The sequence below is a fragment of the Saimiri boliviensis genome, chromosome 20, assembly GCF_048565385.1.
Source record: "Saimiri boliviensis isolate mSaiBol1 chromosome 20, mSaiBol1.pri, whole genome shotgun sequence".
Taxonomy (NCBI): Eukaryota; Metazoa; Chordata; class Mammalia; order Primates; family Cebidae; genus Saimiri; species Saimiri boliviensis.
This window is the reverse complement of record NC_133468.1, coordinates 28,442,022-28,459,618: the sequence shown is the minus strand read 5'-3', so window position 1 is coordinate 28,459,618 and position 17,597 is coordinate 28,442,022. Positions and strand designations below refer to the sequence as shown.

The window sequence follows — 17,597 nt, the reverse complement described above, 5'->3', positions numbered from 1 at the left end:
TTCCTGAAACACTAGCAGATCGCAAAGCTAACTCTGTTTTCCTGTTCCCTCCTGGCCATATCACACTTTCCAAACTGCCTGTCCTGTCCTCATTAGAAAGCCATTTTCTCACTTCATCAGACTGGGATCCCTTTGGGGACAGACCCAAATTAGCCTCCTAGTCACAGGAGTAACTGCTGTGGTGAAGGAAGAGGAGACTTCCTGCTTACGTGGTGACCACGGACCCATCTTACCGTTTACAGCAGCAGTGCTGTCCAAGGGAATATCTGCAATGATGGACAGGTCTACATCCACCTGGCCCTGTACAGTAGCCATTAGCTGTATGTCACTGTTGTGTGCTTGGAATATGACTTGTGAGACTGAGAAGCTGAACTTTATATTTTATCAAATATTAATTACCTTTAGCTTTTTTTTTTTTTTTTTTTGAAACAAAGTCTGGCTCTGTCACCCAGGCTGGAGTGCATCGGCTCCATCTCAGCTCACTGCAACCTCCGCCTCCCAGGTTCAAGTGATTCTCCTGCTTCAGCCTTCCGAGTGGCTGGGATTACTGGCACCTGCCATCACACCCAGCTAATTTTTGTATTTTTAGTAGAGACAGAGTTTCACCATGTTGGGCCAGGCTGGTCTCAAACTCCTGACCTCAGGTGATCCACCCACCTCAGCCTCCTAAAGTGTTGCGATTACAGGCATAAGCCACCATGCCTGACCACATTTAACTTTAAATAACCATGTGTGGCTAGTGGCTACTGTGCTAGGTGGCCCAGCTTCATGGTGTCACTGCTCCCTCCTCTTCTCCCCAAGCCTTCTATTTTGGCTTCTGGGATCACCCTTTAGTGAGGCCACACCTCTCTTGATTTGGGTGGGTCCTGAACTCCTCGCAGAGCTTTGACACACCCATGTATATTTTTTTGCCTACTACCTTTTGGCTGTTCAACCTCTCACTTAAATCTTGCCTCTTGGCAGGGCATGGTTGCTCATGCCTATAATCATAGCACTTTGGGAGGCTGAGGTAGGAGGATCTCTTGAGGCCAGGTCAGCCTGGGCAACAGCGAGACCTCCGTCTCTACTTAGAAATTCTTTAAAAAATTAAACCTGTATCTCCTTGATTTGGGGGTCCTAGGGCCCCAGTGGTGGCTCTCTGTGGTCCCCTTTCCTCCCTATCGGGTGATTCACATTTGGGAGCTTTTGGATGCCACAGGCCAGGGTGGCATTGCCCTCACCCTGAACTCTCCCTGGGGACTGTCCTCCCAGCTCCACAGGACCCACCACTAGACTCCACCAGTCACTAAGTCACAGCACAGCCACCTCCTGCTGCCTTCTCCGAGAAGCCCGCCCTGGCTGCTCTGTGCTGAGTTAGCCATTAACTGGCTAACTCAGCCATTAAGCTGCGTCTGTGGCTACTCCACGCCCCTTCTGACCGTCTGACCTTTTTCCAGGTGGGGCTGCCCAGAGATTGCCGCCATCCTAAGGGCCAGCTCACTGTGGGGCTGTGGGTGACAGGCCAGCCCTGGGAAGGGGGTTGTTGGGAAGCGGGGGTTTGAAGAGGTCGGGGGAGGGGGGTAGCTGAAGCTGTACTGCCAGGGTAACCTCCCTGCAGAGCCCAGCTGGGCACCACCCCTTCCTCCAGCAGCCTCCCCAGTTTTCCTGGCGCACTTGACACGCGCTGACAGCAGAGTCTGCCGTACCAGGCTGCGGGGACCGGGCATCCTCAGGCGTCCAGGGCTCCAGCTGCCCAGGCTCTAAATCGAGCGCACCCAAGGGGGTTCCCCCTCCCGCGTCCTGCCCTACCCACTGCTGCAGCTGCCGGCGGCTTGGGGACCAGCAGCGGCTGCGAAAGGCGGGCGTGGGGCTGTCCCGGGGGGCAGGCGGGCTGGCCCGGGAGAGGGACAGGAACAGACACCAGCAGCGCAGTGGGGAAACGTGGGCAACCGAGAGGGCCTCCAGCCGAGCCCAGCTGCCAGCAGCCTGGAGACGAATGAGCCTACTTCCTGGGGGACAGCTGGGCCGCCTGCGCCCCCCTTGCCCAGCCTTGGTGGGGAGGGGCAGGGCAGGGGGATGCGTGTCCATCAGCTTCACAGGAAGCGCTCAGAGCCAGCGCATCATCTCCGAGGCTAATTCTGCTCTAGAAATAACTTTTTTCTTTTTTCTCCCCTCTTCTGATTCTCCCAGAAAGGGGCTCATCTCTTACTCACCCCAGGCAGCTCATGGTGGCCTCTTTCGGTGGTGGTCGCCTATGCTCCGCTGCAGAGCCGAGAGCTGCGCCCGGGCTGGTGTGGGGTGGGGGGCGGGGAGGGTGGCCAGCCCAGTTCCTGACATTGGCCAGGCCCAGAGGGAGGGGCAGGCTGTGGGGTGAATGGCAGCGAGGGGAGGGGGCGGGCTGAGCCGGGGAAGGGGGAGGGGAGGGATGGGGGAGCAGTCGTGGGCCCTGGAGGCCGGGTGAGGAGGGAAACCGGGCGGGATCCAGCGGGGGAGAGCAGCAGTCCGGACCGGAGCGGGCATGGTCCAAGCTGGGATGGCAGCGAGGGCCTCCAAGGATGGAGATTGTGTCAGGAGATTCCTGGGTTCCCCTAAGTGAGGACCCATCAGGATTTTTTTTTTTTTTTTTTTCTGACAAATAAACTTAGAGCAGGCCAGGCTTGGTTTGGTGGCTCACGCCTGTAATCCCAGCACTTTGGGAGGGTGAGACGGGCGGATCACTTGAGGTCAGGAGTTTGAGACCAGCCTGGCAAACATGGTGAGATCCTGTCTTTACTAAAAATACAAAAATTAGCCAGGCATGGTGGCACGGTGGTGCCCAGCAACTTGGGAGGCTGAAGCAGGAGAATCGCTTAAACCTGGGAGGCAGAGGTTGCAGTTAGCCGACATCACACCAGTGCACTCCAGCCTGGGTGACTGAGTGAGACTCCGATTCAAAAAAACTTGGGCCGGGCGCGGTGGCTCAAGCCTGTAATCCCAGCACTTTGGGAGGCTGAGGCGGGTGGATCACGAGGTCAAGAGATCGAGACCATCCTGGTCAACATGGTGAAACCCCGTCTCTACTAAAAACACAAAAAATTAGCTGGGCATGGTGGCACATGCCTGTAATCCCAGCTACTCAGGAGGCTGAGGCAGGAGAATTGCCTGAACCCAGGAGGCGGAGGTTGCGGTGAGCCAAGATCGCGCCATTGCACTCCAGCCTGGGTAACAAGAGCGAAACTCCGTCTCAAAAAAAAAAACAAAAAAAACTTAAGAGTGAAGCAGAGCGGAAGAGCAGAAAGTGCACTGCTGACATGGCTCTTGATCCTGTGACTGCTACCAATTTGCTGTGTGGCTTCAGGCCAGTCTCTTAACCTGTCTGAGACTCAGTCTGTCTCTGAGAAATGGGGTTAATAACAGCTCTTGGGTGATTCAGTCAAAGAGTGTTCCTCTAGGGTCTGCTGAGATTCTTGGCACACATTCATCATTACCATCAAAAGAAATCAAAGGGCTGGGCACCATGGCTCATAGCTGTAACTCCAGCACTCTGGGAGGCTGTGGTGGATGACTGGCTAAACTCAGGAGTTTGAGGCCAGCCTGGACAACATGATGAAACCTCATCTTTAAGACAATACAAAAATTAGCCGAGCATGGTGGCACACACCTGAAGTCCCAGCTACCCAGGAGGCTGAGGCAGGAGGATCACTTGAGCCCAGGAGTTGGAGGCTGCAGTGAGCCAAGATTACGTATGACACTGCCCTCCCTCCTGGGCTACAGAGTGAGACCCTGTCTCAAAACAAAACAAAATAAAACAAAACAAGAAAAGTAATCAGGCTGAGTGCAGTGGCTCATGCCTGCAATCCACACACTTTGGGAGGCTGAGGTGGGCGGATCACTTGAGGTCAGGAGTTTGAGAACAGCCTGGCCAACATAGTGACACTCCATCTTTACTAAAGATACAAAAATTATCCAAGCATGATGGCGCCTGTGCTCTCAACTGGGAGGCGGAGGTTGCAGTGAGCCGAGATCGTGCCACTGCACTCTGGCCTGAGTGACAGCGTGACACTCTATCTCAAAAAAAAAAAAAAAGAAGAAAGAAAGAAAAGTAATCATGAAGGGCCAAGAGCACACATGATGGTCGGGGGGTGGGGGATACTGGAGCCCCACATGACACAGTCCTGGGCTTCCCTGTCCTCACATTGTGCCATCATCCTCTCTGGTACCCTGCTGGATTGGGAGTATCCAATACCCTGCTGGATTGGGAGTATCCGGCACCCTGCTGGATTGGGAGTATCCAATACCCTGCTGGATTGGGAGTATATGGTATCCTGCTGGATTGGGAGCATCAGGTATCCTGCTGGAGATTTCTACAATCTAGGTGCAGGGAAGACTCTGACTTTTTTTTTTTTTTTTTTTTTTTTTAGACAGTGTCTTGCTCTGTCACCCAGGTTGGAGTACAGTGGCACAATCATAGCGTGCTGCAGCCTCGACCTCCTTAGTTCAAGCAATCCTCCAGCCTCAGCCCCCCAAGTAGTTGGGACTACAGGCATGTATCACCATACCCAGCTATTTTTTGTTTTTTGTAGACATGGGTTCTCCCTATGTTGCCCAGGCTGGTCTCCAACTTGTGGCCTCAAGCTGTTCCCCCACCTTGGCCTCCCAAAGCGTGTAGATTACAGGCAGGAGCCACCGTGTGCAACCAAGGTGGTGACTTTAGATCAGAAGGTGGATCCTCTCTGAGGTCTGCTCTGGCCCTTCTCCCATCATTCAAGGGGGTACCCTGGCATCAGGTAGAGCCAAGAGCTGCCTTCTCAGGGTGGCCCTTCAGGGTCTTTGGCCTACCCTTGTTTGGGTCTTGCAGGTATGTTGCCATGCAGTTCAAGAGCAAGGCCACCATCTCCCACCTGGGCGGGCAGGGGTGCCTGGAGTGGCTGTGGGGAATGATGGTCCTAAGTGAGACTCACCCTGCCTGTCCACCCTACCCCTGCTTACAGTACCTGAGGTTGTCCAGGAGTGGCCCGCTGGCCTCCCGGGGCAGTGCCAGGGTGAGAGCCCATACCAGGTCATCCACCCTCTGTTCAGCTGCAAACTGCTTCAGCAAGGTAAACACCTGCTCCTTGGCAGTCGGCTGGTCCCCCAAGATTTCATCCACCTGCAAGGAGGGGTCCTGTGAATGACCAAAAGGGATCCAGAGTGGAACCCTGGAGAACTGTTTTCCTCCTTCCTTTCCTCCCTCAGTTTACCTCCACAGTCTGGAGTGCAGTGGTGTGATCGTGGCTCACTGCAACCTTTGCCTCATGGGTTCAAGCGATTCTCCTGCTTCAGCCTTCTGAGTAGCTGAGATTACAGGCATGTCTCACCACACCTGGCTAATTTTTTGTGTTTTTAGTAGAGATGGGTTTTCTCTGTGTTGGTCAGACTGGTCTCAAATTCCTGACCTCAAGTGATCTTTTGGGATGGAGTTTCCCTCTTGTTGCCCAAGCTGGAGTGCAGTGGCATGATCTTGGCTCACTGCAACCTCTGCCTCCTGGGTTCAAACAATTCTCCTGCCTCAGCCTCCCGAGTAGTTGGGATTACAGGCATGCGCCACAACCCCTGGCTAATTGTGTATTTTTAGTAGAGACAGGGTTTCTCCATGTTGGTCAGGCTGGTCTCAAACTCCGGACCTCAGATGATCCACTCATCTCGGCCTCCCAAAGTGCTCAGATTATAGGCGTGAGCCACTGCACCCAGCTATATCATGCCATTTCTTATTTTTTATTTTTCATTTTTTTAGAGATGGGGTTTCACCATGTTGGCCAGGCTGGTCTCAAACTTCTGGGCTCAAGTGAACCTCCCACCATGGTCTTTCAAGGTGCTGGGATTACAGGTGTGAGCCACTTCTCTTGCCCAGTGTCTTCATTTTCCATGTAAGGAAACTGAGGCTGGTAGAGGCGATGGCATCACAGGGCCAAGGTGAAGGGGTGAGGATTGAAACCCAAAGACAGCTGTAAAGATCAAAGGAACTGATACAAAAGCTTAAAATCATGCCAGGCACTCAGTAATTGCTAGTTACTATTATAATACTACACTCCCTTCCATACTATTTGCTAAGAGATCCCACAGAGAACATTCTGGCTGCATAAAAAAGTCCTGGCACGTTAGCTTAGCCCTGAATTTTGTCTCCCTCAGTTCTCTCTCCAAACTTCTGTTTCTTTGTCCTTGTGCACAAACCAGCTGATACTAATCGAGGCACATCTGCACAGAGGAGTGTGTGGCCGCTGGAAATGAGTGTGTAAATCAACACGCTGGAAATGTGTGCAAATGGTCACATTGGAAATGAGCATGGAAACTGACATGTTGGAAATGAGCATGCAAATTGATATGTTGCAAATGAGCGTGTGAATGGACACATTGGAAATTATGTGCAAATGGACATGTTGGAAATGAGTGTGCAAATGATCACATTGGAAATGAGTGTGCAAATTGACATGGCAATGAGCGTGCAAACGGTCACGTTGGAAATGAGCATGCAGAGCGATATGTTGGCAATGAGAGTGCAAATGAGCACATTTCTGAAAGGCAGGTTAAGTGTGTCCAAAGCCCACCCTTTTACCCAATGATCTCACATCTAGGAATTTATCTTAGCCGCATCCTGAACAAGACACATGCATGATGATGTATGAGTGAGGTGGTTCACCTGTGTATTATTTTTAACACTGAGATGTTGGCAGCAATGTAAATATCTGACAGTAGGGGCTAAATAATTGCAGAACATCCATATTTGTATGTAGTTTCTTGGCTATCTAGGCCAAAAATAAAGATGAAAATCTCTGCCGGGCATGGTGGTTCATGCCTGTAATCCCAGCACTTTGAGAGGCCAAGGCGGGTGGATCACCTGAGGTCAGGAGTTCGAGACCAGCCTGGGCAACATGGTGAAACCCTGTCTCTACTAAAAATACAAAAATTAGCTGGGCATGGTGGCATGCACCTGTAAGCCCAGCTTTTCGGGAGGCTGAGGCAGGAGAATCCATTGAACCAGGGTGTTGGAGGCTATCATGAGTCGAGATTGCAGCACTGCACTCCAGCCTAGCCAACAGAGTGAGACTCCATCTAAACAAAAAACAAACAACAACAACAACAACAAAAACCATTGAATTGTCCACATGCTACTCAGTTTAGCCACTCAAAGCACATACTCCATGAGGCCCCTCCCTTGCTGGCTGAGGGTCTGGTTGTCTCTTGGCCCTGACAGCCTGAGCTGACCCTAAAGCAAGGCTGTGCAGCTGAGTGAGTCCATGAGTCGTTCACATCTCCCTCTCTGGAGGACTTGTGGGGGCCACTTCAGCCTGAACTGGGGCTGTCAGGCCCCACCTCTCTCACCCTCATTCACCTCCAAGCTTCTCGACAGACTCCGTATTCTTCCGTTCCATCCTCTGCTCTCAGAGAATGAAGAACCCCCTTCCGGCCGAGCGCAGTGGCTCACACCTATAATCCCAGCACTTTGGGAGGCCGAAGTGGGCAGATCACCTGAGGTTAGGAGTTCGAGACAAGCCTGGCCAACATGGTGAAACTCCTTGTCTACTACAAATAGGAAAATTAGCTTGGTATGGTGGCACATGCCTGTAATCCCAGTTACTCGGGAGGCTGAGGCAAGAGAATTGCTTGGGCCCGGGAGGCAGAGGTCACAGTGAGACAAGATTGTGCCACTGCACTCCACTCCAGCCTGAGTGACAGAGCAAGACTTTGTCTCAAAAAAAGAAAAGGAAGGAAGGAAGGAGGAAGGAAGGAAGGAAGGAAGAAAGGAAGGAGAGCCCCTTCCTGGTCAAGGCCAAGCCATGAGGCCACAGACACCTCGCGGCACCCTCTCTTCCTGCCACCTACTTATCATTCAGCTCTCAGCTCAAAGATTACCTCATTAGGCAGCCTTTTCTGGCCACCCTGTCAAAGTGGGTCCTGTCACTCTCACCTCACCCTGTTTATGTCTCCACTTTATTCATCTTTTTTTTTTTTTTTTTTTTTTTTGAGGCTGGGTCTTGCTCTGTTGCCCAGGCTGGAGTGCAGTGGTACAATCATAGCTCCCTGAGGCCTTGAACTCCTGTGTTCAAGTGATCCTCCCACCTCCACCTCCCAAGTAGCCAGGATCACACGTGCATGCCACTGTGCTTGGCTAATTTTATTTTTAAATTTTATTTATTTATTTTGTTAAGATGGGGTTTCACCATATTGGTCAGGCTGGTCTCGAACTCCTGACCTCAGGTGACCACCCACCTCAGCCTCCCAAAGTGCTGGGATTACAGGCATGAGCCACCATGCCCGGCTTATTTTATTTATTTTTTGAGACAAAAAATAAATACAATATTTTTGAGGCAGGGTCTTGCTCTGTTACCCAGGCTGGAGTACAGTGTTGAAATTTCAGCTCACTGCAACCTCTGCCTCCTGAGTTCAAGTGATTCTCCTGCCTCAGCCTCCGACGTAGCTAAGATTACAGGCAAGGGCCACCATGCCCAGCTGATTTTTGTATTTTTAGTAGAGACAGTTTAACCATGTTGGCCAGGCTGGTCTCGAACTCCTGACCTCGGGTGATCCTCCCACCTCGGCTTCCCAAAGTTCTGTGATTACAGGTATGAGCTATCACATCCGCCTATCATGATCTTTAATAGCTTGTGTATTGATTAATTCACTTGCTTACTGTCTCTTTCCCTGCAGCAATGTTAGGTGTATGAAGTCAGGCTCCTCGTCTGTGTTGCTCATGGCTGTTTCCCCTGTCCTGCATATCACAGGCCCATGATCAATGACTGATAAATGCACGATTTTCTTTCTTTTTTTTCGAGACAGAGATCTCGGCTTGCCGCAACCTCCTCCTCCTGAGTTCAAGTGATTCTCCTACCTTATCTTCCCAAGTAGCTGAGATTAGAGGCAAAGGCCAGCATGCCAGGCTAATTTTTGTAGAGACGGGGCTTCTCTGTGTTGGCCAGGGTGGTCTTGAACTACTGACCTCAGGTGATTCACCCACCTTGGCCTCCCAATGTGCTGAGTTTACAGACGTGAGCCACTACGCCCAGCCTGCATGGTTTTCAGTATCTCTACTTCTCCATTCCCTGTAGCTTAAATACATGTTCGAGTCTCTCTCAAGCTATAAATAGATAAATAACAGGCTGGGCATGGTGGTTCATGCCTATAATCCCAGAGCTTTGGGAGGACAAGGTGGGAGGATCGCTTGAGGCCAGGAGTTAGAGACCAGCCTGAGCAACATAAACAGACCCTGTTTCTAAAAAATGAAAAAAATTAGCCAGATGTGGTGGTGCATGCCAGTAGCTCCAGTTACTCAGGAGGCTGAGGTTGGAGGATCTCTTGTGACTGGGAAATCAAGTCTGCAATGAGATGTAAAAGAGCCAGCAGGGTGTGGTGACTCACGCCTGTAATCCCAGCACTTTGGGAGGCCAAGACCAGTCTGGGCAATGTGGTGAAACCCTGTCTCTACCAAAAATACAAAAACAACAACAACAACAAAAAGTGCACCTGTGGTCCCAGCTACTCAATGTGGCTGAGGTGGGAGGATCACTTGAGCTTGGGAGGTGGAGGTTGCAGTGAGCTGAGATCACGCTACTGCACTGCAGCCTGTGTGACAGAATGAGACTCCATTCCCCCCGCCAAAAAAAGTGTAAAAGAGTGACACCTGTTCTAAGCCCCCACAGAGCCGTGATTAGGCCTGCCCTTGCACAGGAGTCTGGCTGGCTTGTTGGCTGCATGGGGCCCTAGTTTGGGTTCTCCAACCTTCGAAAGGCATTTCCTCTTGGACTTTGGCACAAACCAGGCTGTGATAGGTTGCAATGAGATGTGATCACACCACTGCACTCCAGCCTGGGTGACAGAGCGAGACTCTATCTCCATAAATAAATAAATAGGCTGGGTGCAATGGCACACACCTGTAACTCTAGCATTTTGGGAGGCCAAGGTGGGCAGATCACGAGGTCAGGAGTTCAAGACCAACCTGGCCAACATAGTGAAACCCCATCTCTATTAAAAGATACAAAAAATTAGCCAGGCATGGTGGCAAGTGCTTGTAGTCCCAGCTACACAGGATGCTGAGGCAGAAGAATCACTCAAACCTGGGAGGTGGAGGTTGCAATGAGCAGAGATCATGCCACTGCACTCCAGCCTGGGCGACAGAGTGAGGCCCTGTCTCCATAAATAAATAAAGGACAGTCCTCCTTTGATCCCAAAAGCTGCTCCTTCTCCTTTTTCTTGTCCAGAGCTGTCTACATGTGCTGCTTCTGTACCACTGCTCTTTGCCACCGCCTGCTCCGACCAAGAATCCCAGACGGTGACTCCAAGACCTCGTTCTTCGGCCCAGAGCTCGCTCTTGAGCTCCAGAACTTATATCCACCCGCTTTCTAGATGATTCCACAAGGGGAGGAGAAGTAGCGGGAGGCTTCCAGGCAGAGGTCACATTCTGTGCACATCTGAATCTGAGCACAGACATACCATGAGTCTGTATAACTGTCTGTCTCTCCCACGAGTTGTGATGACCCGAGGTCTTGTGCATGTCCAGCCTCAAGCACAGTGCCTGGGACATATTAGGCACTCAGTGAATGTGGATTGGACTGAACCAAAAAGCAGCCTTGCATTGTACTTCCTGCAGGCCCCAAACTCATCTCTGTTTCCCTCCCTGCGAGCAGGCCAAACTGGCAGCACCAGCTACCCGCTCCCCACGCATGCGCCGTGCTGAGGAAGGTTGCTGGTTTGGAAATCAAAGTCAGCAGCAACCTCGATTCAAAGGAGAACATGGCTGGCTGCAGAGATGTTTTATGTAAGAAAGAGGAAAAAATAGTTCCTCCCTCCTGGGGCCCGTGCCACAGTGCAGTTTCGGTGTCAGTTATTACCCAGATGTTCTCAGCCTACATCTAAGCATGAGGCATCATCACGGGACACTAATGGATTTTCTATTAAATATCAGCCACTTCAAGGAGGAAAAACTGGGGCAGGCAGACAGTGTGGGCGAGAATTGGAGGGCTGGTGATTGAAAACCAACCAGGCTGGGTGTGGTGGCTCACGCCTATAATACCAGCACTTTGGGAGGCTGAGGGGGTGGATCACCTGAGGTCAGGAGTTCGAGACCAGCCTGACCAATGTGGTAAAACCGTGTCTCTACTTGAACTCCTGACCTCAGGTGATCCGCCTGCCTCGGCCTCCCAAAGTGCTGGGATTATAGGCATGAGCCACTGCACCCGGACAAGCCACCATGCCTGGCCAGTCTTTACTAAAAAATGCAAAATTAGGCAGGCATAGTGGCACATGCCTATAATCGCAGCTACTTGGGAGGCTGAGGCAGGAGAATTGCTTGAACCCAGGAGGCAGAGGTTGCAGTGAGCCAAGATCATGCCATTGCACTTCGGCCTGGGAAACGAGAGCAAAACTCTGTCTAAAAAAAGAAAAAGAAAAAAGAAAAGAAAAGAAAACTAACTGGGCTCCACAGAGGCCCTTCATCCTCCCAAGGCAGTCATTTTTGGAGATTCACTCTCAGCTTTTGGGGGTGCTCGATGAGCCTTAACCAAAATCCTCCACTCCCTCATTCTTTCTTGCCAGAAAACACCCTGCAGCTGGCCTGGGAAGACTGTTGGAGTCTTCTCTCAGTGGGTTGCTGCCCAGCCCTGCCCTTGGGCAGTTCTTCTTTTGCATCCTGCCCTGTTTGGGGCTCTAAGCATGCTCCCTTCCAACTCTGCAGGGATTAGATGGAGTCTGGGATAGACCTTTGGTTCCATGGCAGGTGATCTGGGATTGTAGAAGGTATTATTACTTGCATTCACCAATATTTCTAGTTCTTCTCGTTCCTGGGCACACAGAAGACTACATTTCCCAGCATCCTTAGGGAGCAGCAGTGTGACCAGTTCTGACCAATGAGCATTGAGGTGCTGTCCTAAGCGCAGATGCACAATTTTCCATGCTCTTCTACTCTTCTGTAGAGAACCCTGAAGCTTCACATTTAGATGGAGGAATCTGAAATGCTGAGACCTCATGTGGACATCAAACTACCCTAGAAAGTCGCCTGATCCCCTAAAAGACTCTGTGGGTGAAAAGTAAACTTCTGTAGCACAAAGGCACTAAGATGCTGATTTTGGGTTGGGTACAGTGGCCCACACCTATAATCCCAGCACTTTGGAAGGCTGAGGCGGGAGAATCACTTGAGGTCTGGAGTTTGAGACTAGCCTGGGCAACATAGCAAGACCTCATCTCTCCAATTACTTTTTTCTTTTTATTTATTTTTATTTTTTATTTATATTTTTTATTTTTTATTTTTTATTTTTGAGACGGAGTTTCGCTCTTGTTACCCAGGCTGGAGTGCAATGGCGCAATCTCGGCTCACCGCAACCTCCGCCTCCTGGGTTCAAGCAATTCTCCTGCCTCAGCCTCCTGAGTAGCTGGAATTACAGGCACGTGCCACCATGCCCAGCTAATTTTTTGTATTTTTAGTAGAGACGGGGTTTCGCCATGTTGACCAGGATGGTCTTGATCTCTCGACCTTGTGATCCACCCGCCTCGGCCTCCCAAAGTGCTGGGATTACAGGCTTGAGCCACCATGCCCAGCACTTTTTTCTTTTTAATCAGCCAGGTGTGGTGAAGCACACCTGTGGTCCCAGCTACAAGAGAGGTTGAGGCAAGAGGATCACTTGAGCCCAGGAGTTGGAGGCTGTAGTGAGCTATGATTGTACCACTGCACTCCAACCTGGGTGACAGTGCTAGATCCTGTCTCAAAAACAACAACAACAAAAATGTTGGCTTTGTTTGTTATAGCAGCAGAGCCTATTGCGGGTACAGGAAGAAAGTCACGGCTTTGAAATATCTGGACATTGGTGATGCAGGGAAGCTGGAGTTGAGTCCTGTGTGTATGTGAGCGTGTACCTGGCCATAGAGGCTGGTGTGCTCAAGATCAGAAAAGCCCATTTTGGGTATCAAGCTAGGGTACATGATGGAGGAGATACTCCTAAGGGGGTTAATTTGGAAGAGTTTAGGACTAGAACAAGATTGGGCACTGGAGGAGGCCAGAGTGGGTGGGGACCTGACACTTTGGCAGTGTGCTGGAAGGCATAGCTGCAGTAGTCTAACGCCAACAGTTTCCAGGCTCCCTGACCGCCCAAACCCCGTGGGCAAATGCTGCTGGGGCAGGACTGAGTAGATTCCCTTCCACAGAGGAAAAGTCTGTGAGCTTGTAACACAACAGGGTGACTATAGTCAATAATAACTTAATTGCACTTTTTTTTTTTTTTTTTAAATAAAGCTTTAAATAAAGCGAGATGGAGTCTCGCTTTATTCCCCAGGCTAGAGCATAGTGGTGCGATCTTGGCTCACTGCAACCTCCGAGTTCTGGGTTCAAGCGATTCTCCTGCCTCAGCCTCCTGAGTAGCTGGGACTACAGGCATGTGCCACCATGCCCAGTTAATTGTTTGTATTTTTAGTAGAGACCGGGTTTCATCACGTTAGCTAGGATGATCTCAATCTTGTGATCCACCCACCTCTCAAATTGCTGGGATTACAGGGCATGAGCCACCACGCCCGGCCTTAATTGTACATTTTAAAATAATTTAAGCCAGGTGGGGTAGCTCACACCTGTAATTCCAGCGCTTCTGGGAGGCCGAGGTGGGTGGATCTCCTGAGGTCAGGAGTTCGAGACCAACCTGGCCAACATAGTGAAATCTCATCTCTACTACAAATACAAAAATTAGCCAGGCATGGTGGCAGGCACCTGTAATCCCAGCCACTCAGGAGGCTGAGGCAGAAAAATCACTTGAACCTGGGAGACAGAGGTTGCAGTGAGCCAAGATCATGCTACTGCACTCCAGCCTGGGTGACAAAGCCAGACTCTTGTCTCAAAAAAAAGGCTGGGCATGATGGCTCACACCTGCAATCCCAGCACGTTGGGAGGCCGAGGAAAGAGGATCACTGAGGTCAAGAGGTCGAGATCAGCCTGGCCAACATGGTGAAACCCCATCTCTACTAAAAATACAAAAATTAGCCTGGCATGGTGGTGCATGCCTGTATTCCCAGCAACTTGGGAGGCTGGGACAGGAGACTGCTTGAACTTGGGAGGCAAAGGTTGCAGTGAGCTGAGATCGCTCCACTGCACTCCAGCCTGGCAACAGATAGAGACTCCGTCTCCAAAAAAAATAAATACAAACTTAAAGAGTGTAGATGGATTGTTTGTAACTCAAAGGATACATGCTTGGAGGGACGTGTACCCCATTCTCCATGATGTGCTTATTTCACATTGCATGCCTGTGTCAAAACATCTCAGATACTCCATATGTACACCTACTAGGTACCCACAAAAATTACAAATGAAAATAATGTAAAAAAAGTCTATGAGCTCAAGTGTCCCAGCCACCAAGCAGATACTGAGTTTCCAGGCTTCACATCCACAGGGGACCTGAGGCCCAGGCAGGGGTAGGGACGGAGTGTCATGGCTCTAGACTATTTCCTAGTCACACACAGGCTCACTTTTTGTTCCCCTCAAGTATTAGTGAAATAAAGGCCTTGGGACCACATCTCAAAGCCTTGGAGGACAGAAGTTAAGGTGAGTGGCGTGAGGAGGTAGCTATACTGAGACCTTGTTGGTGGCCTGGGGTAGATGTGACCATACTAGGCAACCTCTTCTATAACTGTGTCACATCCTAGGTTTCTTGGGATTGCCTGTATCTATCCAGTAAATGGCAGGTGCCTGCAATTCAGGGGTTGCTTGGGATTCAGGCCTGAGACCGACTCCATCCTCCCTCTTTCCATCCCAGCCCTGGATCTCTGAATGGTGCCTCTGACTCCCCTTGTGGCCACTCAGCGCTTCCTGCAGGCGACTCAGGCCTTGGGATCTTCCTGTGGCTGGAGGTCTGATCCATTCCAGGCTCCTGATTCTTAATCTTCAGAGCCATCCTCATATTCCACCTGCAACCTATCACAGCCTGGTTTGTGCCAAAGTCCAAGAGGAAGTGCCTTTCGAAGGTTGGAGAACCCAAACTAGGGCCCCATGCAGCCAACAAGCCAGCCAGACTCCTGTGCAAGGGCAGGCCTAATCACGGCTCTGTGGGGGCTTAGAACAGGTGTCACTCTTTTACACTTTTTTTGGCGGGGGGAATGGAGTCTCATTCTGTCACACAGGCTGCAGTGCAGTAGCGTGATCTCAGCTCACTGCAACCTCCACCTCCCAAGCTCAAGTGATCCTCCCACCTCAGCCACATTGAGTAGCTGGGACCACAGGTGCACTTTTTGTTGTTGTTGTTGTTTTTGTATTTTTGGTAGAGACAGGGTTTCACCACATTGCCCAGGCTGGTCTTGGCCTCCCAAAGTGCTGGGATTACAGGCGTGAGTCACCACACCCTGCTGGCTCTTTTACATTTGATCTTGGATGAAGGGCCAAGAAGTGCTCTTTTTATTTTAGAGATGGGGTCTCACTTGGTCACCCTGGCTGGAATGCAGTGGTGCAATCATAGCTCCCTACAGCCTCAAACACCCAGGCTCAAGCAATCTTCCCACCTCTACCTCCTGAGTAGCTGGGGCTATAAAGCATGCACCACCATGAACAACTAGTTTTTGACTTTTTTTTTTTTTTTTTTTTAAGAGATGGAGTCTCATTATGTTGCCCAGGCTGGCCTGAACTCAGGGGCTCAAGTGATTCTCCTGCCTTGACCTCCTAAAATGTTAGGATTACACCTAGCACCTAGGCTGTAGTTAAGTTTTAATGGGGAAAATACAGGGAAAGGGGCATATGGGAACCTTCTGGTGTCAATTACTCTATAGTCTACATTCTATTATTATCTATATCCTATTATTTTATATATTGATCGGGGGTGGTTATTCAAGGGCGTATGCATATGGAAAATTTATTAAGCTGTACACTTAATACATTTTACACCTATAGTACCTTAATAAAAAAGAAAAAGAAGTGAATAAAAATTGCAAAATTAGGCTGGGTGCAGTGGCTCATGCCTGTAATCCCAGCACTTTGGGAAGCTGAGGAAGGCAGATCACTTGAGGTCAGGAGTTTGAGACTAGCTGATCAACATGGTAAAACCCCCTCTCTACTAAAAATACAAAAAAAAAAAAAAATTAGTTGAGTGTGGTGGCGCATGCCTGTAATCTCAGCTACTTGGAGGCTGAGGCAGGAGAATCACTTGGAACTCGGGAGGCGGAGGTTGTAGTGATCTGAGACCTCGCCACTGCACTCCAACCTGGACGACAGAGCGACACTGTCTCAAAAAAAAATTGCAAAATTAGATGCAAGGTTTTGAAGTTGAGCATTCTCATATTTCTGTTAAGTCTGACCCCCAGAAGTTTTCTTCCCTCTGGCCCTGGTATAGCGGCGCCTCGCCCACTCCCCCGCACTCCCTCATCCCACTCCCCCATCTCACATTATGATCCCCGCCCCGCCCGCTCCCTACCTTGCGGCTGAACTCTTGGGCCTTGCGCCTGCGCTCTCGGTGCACCGCGTCCGGGCGCTTGCTGCCTGCCAGGCACAGGAACTCGCGGCCCAGAGCTAGGCCGCGGCCGGACGTTGGGGCCCGGAAGGCTGTGGTTGGAGCTGCGGGGCCGGCTCCTGGACCCGAGCCACCCTCGGGTCCCGGCAGCACGCCCAGGCTGGGCGGCACACGTGGGCAGCGCCGTGCCAGGCGCACGAGGTGCTCGCGGCTCAGGCCGCCCACCGCCAGTCCCTCCACCTCCAGGATCTGGTCCCCCGGCTGCAGTCCCCCGGCATGCGCGCTGCTCCCCTCGGCCACCTCCAGGACGAAGCAGGGGCTGGAGCCACCTAGCCGGAAGCCAAAGTCCTCGGGCCAGCCCTGGTTGGTGGCAGGCATGGCTGTGGTGGTCAGGCACCTGGAACTGGAGATAGGGATTTCCTTGTGGCTCTGTCCGTGTCTCCAAAGCCACTCAAAGGCCCAGGGCATGTGCCACTCAAGGCCTCTATTTATCTCTGCCTCCTCCGTCTGACTGCCTTTGTCTCAATTCCCTTCCATCTGTCTTTTTTTTTTTTTTTTTTTTAGACAGGGTCTCGCTCTTGCCCAGGCTGGAGCACAGTGGCGCAATGTTAGCTCACTGCAACCTCTGCCTCCCTGGTTCAAGTGATTCTCCTGCCTCAGCTTCAAAGTACGTAGCTGGGATTACATTCACACCACCATGCCCAGCTAATTTTTGTATTTTTAGTAGAGATGGGGTTTCACCATACTGGCCAGGCTGGTCTTGACCTCAAGTGATCCGCCTACCTCAGCCTCCCAAAGTGCAGGGATTACAGGTGTGAGCCACCGAGCCCGCCCTTTTGAATGCCTTGAATTTTTAGCTAATTCAGCCACATGCTTTTCCATGGGCCCCTGCTGCTTCCACCATTCTGTTTTGCTGTCTTACATGGTTCACTTGGTTTCCATGGGACCTCCTCACTCCCTCCACCTTAATCCCTCTTCTTACCCTTCTCCATCTACCAAAATCTCCTTTCAGGATCTAGCATGAAGCCCAGAAAGTTGGAGCAGGATGGTCTCCCAGAGACCGTATCGCTGGGGCTTATAGAAATGGAGACTTGAGACCAGGCACGGTGGCTCATGCCTGCAACCCCTGCACTTTGGGGGCCAAGGCTGGTGGATCACGAGATCAGGAGTTTGAGAGCAGCCTGACCAACATGGTGAAAC

The 17,597-nt window shown here is 51.0% G+C and overlaps 1 protein-coding gene across 3 annotated transcripts in view; it reads right to left on the bottom strand.

Annotated features, from left to right (window-relative positions):
- Window positions 1-16,784, bottom strand: part of GRID2IP (Grid2 interacting protein) — a 54,493-nt gene extending 37,709 nt beyond the window's left edge. For 2 of the 3 annotated variants that reach the window (XM_074390262.1, XM_039460574.2), the window contains exon 1: window positions 2,193-2,246. In XM_074390262.1, coding sequence (XP_074246363.1) covers window positions 2,193-2,206 — 14 coding nt within the window. In that variant the 5' untranslated portion in view covers window positions 2,207-2,246. Of the gene's footprint in view, window positions 1-2,192; window positions 2,247-4,952; window positions 5,108-16,361 lie in introns of those variants that run through there. The other variant, XM_074390266.1, reaches the window with a different exon arrangement.
- Between the last annotated feature and the right edge of the window lie 813 nt (window positions 16,785-17,597).